General features: G+C 48.8%; 1 protein-coding gene across 1 annotated transcript; it reads right to left on the bottom strand.

Annotated features, from left to right (window-relative positions):
* Nucleotides 1-3,213: 3,213 nt before the first annotated feature.
* Nucleotides 3,214-9,218, bottom strand: LOC103366000 (flocculation protein FLO11). The gene is made up of 7 exons (XM_008293598.1): nt 9,113-9,218; nt 7,881-8,095; nt 7,705-7,806; nt 7,191-7,292; nt 6,075-6,188; nt 5,090-5,195; nt 3,214-4,646 (listed from the first exon to the last, which is right to left on the bottom strand). Exons 1-7 carry the CDS (start codon nt 9,216-9,218, stop codon nt 3,214-3,216), a joined length of 2,178 nt encoding a protein of 725 aa, XP_008291820.1.
* Between the last annotated feature and the right edge of the window lie 1,292 nt (nt 9,219-10,510).

The following is a 10,510-nucleotide window of genomic DNA, read 5'->3' as shown; positions in this document are numbered from 1 at the left end:
AAGTGGCACCAAGAGACACGAGCACATCTCCCAGTTCTGGCCTCACTCCACTGGCTACCGGTCCAGCTGAGGATTCACTTTGAGATGATGTTACTTACTCTTAAATCTCTCCATGGCCGTGCTCCGCCACACCGTTTCCATCTGCTGCTCCTCTACACACCCTCCCGTTCTCTCTGGTCGGCCGAGCAGCTGCTCCTGAGCGTCCCTAAACTAAGCCTGAACCCAGGGGGGTCCGTTCTGCTCTGAAAGTCTGGGATGGCCCCCCTTCACATCAGACAGGCTTCAACACTGTCTGCTTTTAGATCTCATCTTTAAACCTGTTTCTCCTCCTTCGCTTCTGACACCACGTAGGATGTCATTTTATTAGATTTTACTACTTTACCTTCAATTCCTAATGCGTTTACCACTGGGCGCTTGTTTATCTCTTGTTCTAATTTTCCTAACTGTTGCTTTTGTTCAGTCTTGTTGCTGTTCTTATTACTCTCATCTTGTTTGATCTTTGTGCATCACTCTGGTCTGTCTGTAGAAATAAAACTGGATCGGACTGAAATACTTTATAGAGTTTAGTTTCGGGTCCTAAATACCGACCACTGTTCTCTGAAACGACGCGACTGATCCAGAGTTTGCTGAATCACTAAGAAACCTGCGATCGCTGCCTCTGACCTGCACCGACCCGACGAGGAAACCACAGAACGAGCTGTTTTGTTGGAGAGCGACGGTTCAGGCAGCACTTCCTGTGCTCGGTCTGTGTTTGCCTTTCTGCTGTATCATTCAAGGGCACATTTCCTAATCGATGGCGGGTCAAAGGCCAGAATGATGTCCTGGTTTTACCTCCGATCCGCGGCTCAGTCGCTGTGCAAACAGAGGCGACCCTCTGCTGCTTCGTCTGGACGGCTTTCTGCACAGACTCGTTGATGTCTGACCGCTGGAGTCGCGTCCAGCCCGATCCGATTGGCTGAATAGAAGACGGAGCGGCGGTGGGCGGGTCCAGGTCAGACTGACGCTTCATTAAGACGGTTCCTGTTTGGCCAGAAAACACACTTTAACTTGAAACGTTTGCTGTCAAACGTAGTTCAGATGCTCTGAAGCCAGGTGGCGCTGTGCACACACACATGCTCCTGCTGCTGATCCACCAGAAACAGATTCCTCCCAACCTGATGAAACCATTTGAATGTGGCTTGAACGGCTTGCTGTTGTTTTTTAAATCACAAACATGACGACATCCATCAGAACCAGACAAACCGCAGAACCAGAGAAAACGATCAGATGTGAAGCTTTCTGCAGGTCCGTGGATGAACCATGGTCGACGGTGAGTGTCAGAAAAACATCCAAACATCCTGAACGTCTTTCTGCAGCTGATGAGCAGAGAGGAAACGTTAAACATTAATAGTACGTATGTGTATGGAACCAGAGACATTTAAGCGTTTGGTGTTGTTGGATGGCATCTCACCATCCTCCTGCTTCCACTGAGCTGCAGGACTTTGTGCTGTTTCTGTAAAGTTCATGTGAACATGTCGATATCACAGCGAGACCACGTATTCTCTGTTTTTGTTGATCAGGCAGCTGCAGCAGAAATGCTTATTAAAAAAGATTTTAATAACTCAACATTGTTTGAAATAAGGCGAGTGTCTTTATTGTTACGGAACCAGCGCCCCGGTTCCCTCCAGCAGCGGTTTACGGTGAAATGCATTCATCTCTTTGGTACTGGTACCAACTAGTCCGATGTTCTGGACCGACCGAGCAACAGAAACACATTGCAGGGCTCTTGTAGGAACATTATCGACACTTCAGCTAATTTACACGTCTGTGGTTTTACAGACTCCATCAGCAGCCACAGAACAGGACGACACACTGCAGCACCTGGTTTAGAACCCGCTGTGGACCAGTTAGGACTGGACCTAGAACCTAAACAGTCAAAGCTGCATCTGTTGGTTCAGGGTCATTGTTTTACCTTAAAGCTGCAGTTTTCTCTGTTTTTATAGAACCAGTGGTTTAAACAAAGACTGATCACCTGTCGTATCACCTGTAGCAGCGTCTCTGAGCTCACTGCTTTGGTTTTACCGTCTACAGCTCCTCCGCTTTGCTTCAGTCTCTCCACAGTTAGTCTCAAATTTAAAAAGCTGCTGTTTCAGGAGAATAAACGTACTCAGGCCGCTGCTAATAATGACTTTCTGGAATAACTGATGAGTTGATTGGTCTGTAAAATGTCAGAAAATGGAGGAAAAAGTCGATGAATGTTTCCCAAGAATGTCCACAGACGTCCAGTTTAATGTCACAGAGAAAAGAAAGCAGAAAACATTCACATTTAGGAAGCTGCAATTAGAAAACATCCAAATGTCCTTTTCCCCTTTACAATGACCAATAAGTTAATAATTAGCCATTAATCGACTGATCGCTGCGGCTCTAAGAGACGCTAAACGCCTTCTGAAGAGACTCGTAGATTCAGAGATCTGACCCAGTGTGCATCTGAAAATCCTGCCGAGCCCCAACCAGGAGGTAGATTTAGGATGAACGTCTTCGTTTCTAACATTTCTGTTTGACAGGAAGAGTCACATCAGTTCCAGGACCTGAAGCTAACGATGCTACATGCTTCAGCAGCCGTGGTGCTTTAAGACAGTCCAGAACATGTGAAGCTTAGTTTCAGGCTCGTCTCTATGAACTGCTCTGGAGTGAATGGACAGCAGGTGGCGCTGAAGGCTGCAGAATAACAAACAGAGCAGAAGCAGAAAACTAAAGCAGCTGGTTCGCCTAAAAACCAAGAAGAAGAAGTCCATCCAGGAGAGGAGGCAAGTGGAGAGAAGTCTTCAGGAACGTTGTGATGATTCCTTCATATTAGCTTCAACATGTTTCATGACAGAAAGCTGCCATGAGATCAGTGGAGGCAGAACGTAAGAGAAGGCGTTTCCATCTGCTGTGGGGCTAAAACACACCGAAGCTTTTTGAACACTGGCCTCTATTTCCTTTTTCTGACGTGTCAGCTCAACACACACATTAAACACACTCAGCAGCCTGATGAACGTCGTTACGTCCCGTCGGCCGATCAGTCCACAGATGTGAGGTAAGACTTGAGGTAAGTGTTCCCCAGAGTTGACCTTTCACTTTAAAAACGATTTCTAAAAACACAAATCTCTCTCCGTCAGGATCATTAAGAAGTCTGAGCAATCGTGACCCTCAGTTCTGGTCTCAGACGGCCGCTGCTGCTTCTGAACGCTCTCAGAGTGACTCAGCGTTCTCGTACTCCAGCAGAAGTCTCGTCTTCTTGATGGGAGGTCTGTAGTCGGGGTCGCTGTCCGGCGAGTCCTCGCTGCCGCTGCTCGAGAAAAGATGGTTCACGTCAAATAAAGAATCAGCGTCCTGGGTCCTTTCGTCCCCGCCGCTGCCCTCCTCCGTGGACTCTTTGCGTCCGATCGAGGCTCTGCCATTGGTCGCTCGGTTACATTCGGTGCCGCTCAGCCTGGTGAGACCGACGGACGGCTGCAGCAGCTTGGACCGCAGCAGCACCGCCTGGCTCGGCAGCGATAGCCTCGGCTGGCGGTTGGCGCTGCACAGTGGAAGCGTTTCTAACTGAGAAGTCTGAGGGACGAGCGGTCGAGAAGATGTGGCAGATGAAGTGTTGGCAGACCTGAATGAGGACAAACTCCAGTCAGGTGGAGGAGGACTGGACGAGGCTGGACAAGTCATCTGAACTAAAGGGTTCCCTCTCAGTGCTGCTGTTGTCTTCAGTCTGGAGGAGGTAGGTCGAGTCGGTTCATAGTCAGTGGAACACGTCCCGTCCTGAGCTGCTACTAGAACTATCTGAGGACTGGAAGCAGAGGCTACCGGTTTCCTTGTCAAAGACCTGGTGGTGGCCTCTCTGCACGTTGGTGACAGTCTGGAGACACTATGTGCAGTCGGTTGACAGTTGGGTGGTGTAGGTACATCCTCAGATGCAGGAGATGCTGCAGGAGCTGGTATCTGAGGGCTGGAAGCAGAAGCTGCCTGTTTGCAGATGATAAAGCAATCTGGAAATGTTGGATGGGGTCTGAACGCGGCGCAGCGCCCTCTGAAGGAGGCGACGTCCACCAGTCGAACCACCGGCGACAGCAGAAGGTTTCTGGACGACGAGGGCCGAGGCTCAGCTCCAGACACTGTTGATCCAGAGCTCGGATTCTCTTTAAGGTCTGCTGGCGTCTGTGAAAGTAGACCAGGAGGACAGGGGACGAGGTCGGACGGGGTGAGGTCTGGAGATGAGGAGTTGGACGAGGATGACAGGAACAGCAGTGGAGATGAGGAGATGTTGGCCTGAAGCTGCAGCTCTGCAGAGCTTTCGTCTGGACATTCCCTCAGGATGCTCTTCACCCAGCGCTGGTGTCTGGAGCAGAACTGAGGGGAGGACAAGGCTTCCTGAACACCTCCGCTGATGTTCTTCCTGCTCTCGGTCTCCTCCACCACCTCACCGTCCGTCCCTGGACGTCCTCCAGCATCATCCTCCAGCAACAGAGCGCCATCTTCTGATCCGACCTCCGGCCCGTTGGTTCGGCCTCCTCCTGACTCTAGACGAGCCTTCGAGGAGCTTCCACACGGAGCAGACTCTGGGCTTTCAGAGGGTTCCAGTCCTTTCTGTCCAACATCTGATGACTGAGCTGCTGGACGGCAGGAGGCAACATCTACATGAACAGAGAGGCATCAGGATGAGCGAGAGCGTCGGTGACTGAAAGGCTTTTCTATGATTTATTTTAACTGTCATCCTGAACAGACGACGTTTCTGAGTTCTGCTGTTGTTCTGATCCACAGAGCTGCAGGACTTCGGTGCCTCCACTCACCATCTACACTCTGCTTCCTGTTTTATGGTCCAAACGATAAGTTCTCTGGATCACCTCTACCTTCTCACTTGCTCTGTGTGTTCTAAAGTTCTAGACGTGGGTCCTACAGAGCAGTGAAGCACTGAAGCGTTCTTCTAGTATCTCTGGCTACATGCAGGTGGTTTAAACTCTGCTTGTTCTCAGTAAACTTGTCTAAAGCAGGTCCGGTCCTGAGTGGCAGAACCGACCTCTACTGGTTCTGTTCACATCAATGAGCCACTGAATGAGGGCGTGCAGCTGATTCTTACCGCAGCCCAGCAGCTGGTTGAGCGCTGCTGCGATGGTGGAGCAGTCGGAGGTCGTCGCCTGCAGCAGCAGCTTCTCCTCCGTCGCAGGACTTTGGTTCTTCAGAATCTGAGCACACGAGACAAACGTCTTCAGACAGGACAGAGGACGGAGGTGAACTACAGCTTCATGGTTTACTGACTCTCATCTGTCTGTATGGAAACAAGATGTTTAGCTTCTGTTCTGTTCCACTGGCTGCTTTAGTTCATTCACACCAGAGTGAAGAAAGAATAAAGTAGACTTTACTGCTACTAATGAGTTCTGTCTCAATTAGCTGATTTGTTTGATTGGCTATAAAATGTCAGAAAATAGTAAAACAGAAATTAAAAACATCCATGTTTCCCAAAGTCCAAGATGCTGAAGACATCCGGTTTAGCATCAGAGGAGGGAAGGAACAAAAGCAGCCCATTGAAGGTCAGGAGGTCTCCACTGTTTCTCACTGAAACTGATCAGTGATCAGAATCTTTAATAGAAGTTAACGAAGCGCTTCGTCCCTGCAGCTCCGCTGGAGGCCTCACAGCTGAAGGGACGATTCATCTACAGGAACACGTTTCAGAGCCTCGTTCCAGAGAAAACATCATGAAATACTGGAGAGTTTGATCCAGAACCCTGACTTTAATAATCTCATGTCGACCTTTAACGAGCTCCAGCCTCAGTAAACGTGACATTAAAGCTCCTTCTTTCAGACCAGAAGCTTCTCTGAGCACCACTAACTAGCTTAGCCTGCACCGAGACGTTCAGGGACCGTCTGTGAATCGTAGCATCTACTGCTGAAGTTCAGCCAGGAGGAGCTCCAGTGTTTCAGAGACGTTCTGGTCCAGGTGGAGGAACGTCAGCAGAGCTCTGATGACTTAACAGGAATATTCTAACAAACCAGGGACTGGGTGGAGCTCAGTATGTATCAGAGGAACCGTGATCCTGGTTCTGGACCACAGTGACCAGACGGACCTTGTCGATGCGAGCGTCTCCGGGTAGAACCGCCTCCAGCTGCTGCAGGTACAGCAGCAGTCGGTCTTCCACCTTCTGGGCGTAGCGCTCCCCGTACTCCTCCTCCACCTGGTTCTGGACATAAAACACATCAGGGTACCGGGTTGGAGCGCCGCAGCAGTAATAGGACTGATACTGTGGTACTGCGCTCCAGGAAAGTCCGAATAACTCTGACTTTGTCTGCTATGATGTATGAAGATGGAACTGGACCCGTCTCCATGGAGACCAGCTCCTTATCAATAACACACATCATTCTGCAACATGAATATTTTAATAGCGTTCAAAGGGCAAACTTCAGTGTTTTTATTAACGCTAACCATCTGAATGCAGTACTTCTACTTGTAATAGAGTATTTCTGCACTGAGGTACTTTTACTTGTAGACGGTAGAACCTGTTCCTCTACTGCAGTGAAGCGGTTCTGCAGACCCAGCTTGGCAGCACCTCGGTGCTACTTTACTGAATATTAGTGAGCAGCTTGGTTCAGCCTTAAGAGTTTGTTTTTAATGTGGAGCTGCAGCGCCCCCTGCTGGACAGACGAGGACTCACAGTGATTTTTATTTACTTTGGAACTTATTATTTTAAATCAGTGGTGCTGCTCCATCGTCTCAGGTGTCGGACTGATTATGTCGTCTTCGTAGTTCTGTTAAATATTCTGGCAGAAGGTGGAGGATTCACATGGTTTCAGACGGAGGAGTTAAAACTCCAACAGACATGAAATGTGGAGACTCAGACAGAACAGGTCCATCAGAACCACTGAAGGGATCCATCAGGACACTGTTACATTATTGATCCAGAAAGTTCCTGTCAGTGTCTGTCTATGGATGGATCCATGGTTCTACTAGAACCCAGTCTCTGGTCACATTTCACCAGCTGTTGAGGCTCTAACATCAGCAGAACCTGATGTGGTGAAGCTGGACCAGACCAGGTTTGTATTTCCTGTATTTAGTCTGGTTGGACTGGGACCGGTCCACGTGACTGTGCTACATAGACATAGTGAGGAACAGTCTGATGGATCACACTCAACAGTCTGAACAGCTGCTGCAGCAGCCAGGTGGAGGTGATGTGGAAAAAACCCACCTGAATGTAATCCTCCAGTCTGTTCTGGTCCATAGCGAGCGTTTGTGCCAAACTCTTAAAGTCTGAGTGGTTCTTCCTCATGAGGAACATTTCACGTTGAGTCTGTGCAGGAAGAACACGTATAAGAACAAAAACAATCATCAGGAAAAGAACTGGTCAGAGGAGACGCTTCTTACAGCCGGTTTACATCTAAACTGGACAAAAAGTTCCTCCAGAGCAGGTTAGCATCTGTTACCATGGTGATCAGGCCATGTAGCATCTGTTGCCATGGTGATCAGGCTGGATAGCATCTGTTACCATGGTGATCAGGCCATGTAGCATCTGTTGCCATGGTGATCAGGCCGTGTAGCAACCGTTACCATGGTGATCAGACTGTTCAGCATCATCCACGTTAGCTTCCTAAACTATCACCACATGCACTCCTGATCCGTCAGGCTTCGGTCATGTGACCATTTCCTGAAGAAAACAAAGCGAGCAAAGTAAAAGCATCGGGAGAATTCTGCGTCGGACTCACACAGCGGTCTCGGTACTGAGGCAGCTTGCTGGGGAAGAACTGGACGACTTTGGACACGGTGTCAACCATCGCTCGGCGCTGCTTCAGCATCCACATGACGACCTGCAGACAGAGAGGAGGGAGGTTTAACAGCCGCGGACGTTTGCCGACTCAGTGAGCGCGTCTTGTTTCCGTACCAGGGTCTTGAGGCCAAACAGGATCTTCATGTGTTTGATGGCGGCCACCAGTCCCGGCAGGAGTCTGTAGATAGCGTCCAGGAATCCCATCGCCGCCTCAAAGCGCTGCACGTCTCTGCTCCTCACGATGGCGTAGACTCGGGCCGAGGCCACGCGCAGCCTCCACGAGTCCTCCAGGCTCAGAGGCTGAGAGTCCACATCTGGCCGGCTGCAGGCTGAGGAGCAACAGGAGGTCATCATGAAGTACTGCAGCCCTGCACGCTCTCCTCCACTCTGAGAGCTGAAAACATCCAAAACACACTTCAGGTGCATCTGTAGAGTTCAATCATTTCACTTCCAGCCAGAAGAAGCTTATCGGTCAAAGAAAAAGTCATTATTGAGTGGGTTTGAAGGATTTCAGTTTAACTATATAAATATAAATGAAGAACACTTTAAGCTGCACTCTATTCTTACTTTGGACTTTATTTTTCTAACTGGTAGCTGAGTAGAGACCTCATGCATCAGCTGCTCTCAGTGTATCGTCTAGAACATGGCAGACACTAGAACCAGCTGGAGATGGAAGCTGGGTTTTCTTTTGGAGTTCCAGGTGGTTTGAATAATTCTGGCATTAAAAGAGAAAAAACCCAGAAGTAGCTAAAGCTGACGCACGGTGCAAACAGAACCTCTGCAGCTGTTCATTATAACAACTGTTCTTTTATTGCAGTGAGACTTTGCTTCGTCTTTTAGCACCTTTGCTGTCGGTCTAGTGTTGAATCCTGGAGCTGCTGAAGCACCGCCTGTTGTTCTGCTTTGTTCTGTTCATCACTAACATCTGGAACAGAACCACCACTGTGTTTCTGTCACTTTCTGTCTGTCTGTAATAAAACCTCCCTGATGGGTGACTCACACTGAGTCGTGAATCAGCTGTTATCCATCCGACTCATTTCACTTCTGCACCACAAATCAAGAAGCTGAACAACATCCAGGTTCTCTTTGTTTTGTTCTTATGTCACTTATTGATTAGATGTTCAATAACTCACCGACAGTGAGTGAAACATGAACCAACCTTCTGCAGAAACAGACCGGAACCAAAGTGGAAAAGTTTGGAGCATGAAAGTGAAACTTCACAATAAAACCGACTTTAGTTCGGCTCAGTGTGCATCCAGACCTGCACAGAACACAGGAACTGGCTTTAAAAAGAAGTTTGGTTCTTGTCATTAAGTGCAGATCAAGGACTGACCAACAGAACCGACCTCCCTGTGAGTCCATCCTCTGACGAGCCCGAACCAGCAGCTCCGTCCGAGGACCGGCGTCTGTCTGCGGAGGCAGCAGCTCCTGGTCCCCGGAGACCACCGACATGTACCGGCATGTTGAGGACCAGCAGCGCCGCACAGCCCCCACAGCCGGAAGTGTTTTCGTTGCTTGGAAACGCTTACGCTGTCAAAATAAAAGTCTTTAAAGAAGCAGTGCATTGGAATAGTTCAGATCTAAACTGACACCTGTCACATATTTACAATATTTATGATGCTAATTTGAGAGTTTCAGTAAAACAGCAGAAACATGTTGAATGGTTTTTACTGAAGCAGCATATTCACATATCAGGTCACAGCTCTGGTCTTCAGTCCTGCTGAAGCTCGTTCAGAAAAGGAGGAAATCAAACGATACCAGAACAACCCACTCTGGATTAGACTGACAGATACACTCTCCTGTAAAATCACCCCAGTCCCTCTGGAATGAACAAGTCTTTAAATAAAGCATTGAAGTTATAAATTCCTGTATTTCCTTTTTCCGCGTGGTAGAAAATCTAAACACCCCCCCCAATGTCCTGCAGCTCAACACAACGAACCAGAAAGGCCTGTGCAGACTTTTATTGTGAAGTTCATGCTGCTCGGCGGCTTTCATCCGGAAGTGAATGAAGCGCCTGCGCGTCTCCTCTCCGACCCGTCCTTCCTGAAGATGAGGCTGTTTTTAGGTGTCACGGGCGCGCACACGTCACTCTAAGGTAGCGGAGCTGTGTCACGTCTTTAATTCGTCTCGTGCTACACTTAGCCTGTAGCAGAAGCAGCTAATTGTAGCTGTGCTGAGGCAGCATGCTAGCTGCTGAGCTTCGTAGCTTGTGGTAGCTGTTCAGTGGGAGCGCCTGTTTCGTCTCCCCGTGGCTGCCCGGGCGGGCGGAGTTCTGCTGAGCTGTCAAACGGCGGCGGGAACCGATTTAAATTCGTGTCTAAGATTTAATTTATACCAACTAAAGCGCTGTGATGCTACTGAGGCTAGCTTAGCTCGCCTCTGTCGTCACTTAGCACACATTTAGATCGCTAAGCTAACTGTCGGTTTATCTCTTGGTTAAAAACAGACTGTCCTTTAAAAACACTAACTGCAGATGATCCTGGAATCCTTAAAGCCTCCTCTAATCATGTGTGTTTAGATAATCCCGCCGACTGAATGATAACAAAAGTTTTAAACTGGTTTCTAAAATCACGGCCCAAGTCAGGCAGCCGGCGGCCGCCATCTTTGTTTTGGGAAACAAGGCTTCAAGGTGTTTATTGGTCATAAACACAGTGACACAGTCTGTTGGGGTAACGGGCCCTGATCCACACCGGAACCATAAGAATAAAGAATAAAACACACAAGTTTGACCCAAATAGATGCTA

The sequence above is a fragment of the Stegastes partitus genome, unplaced genomic scaffold (assembly GCF_000690725.1).
Source record: "Stegastes partitus isolate 25-593 unplaced genomic scaffold, Stegastes_partitus-1.0.2 Scaffold895, whole genome shotgun sequence".
Classification (NCBI taxonomy): Eukaryota; Metazoa; Chordata; class Actinopteri; family Pomacentridae; genus Stegastes; species Stegastes partitus.
The sequence above is the reverse complement of the archived record's forward strand: the minus strand, read 5'-3'. Positions and strand labels throughout refer to the sequence as shown.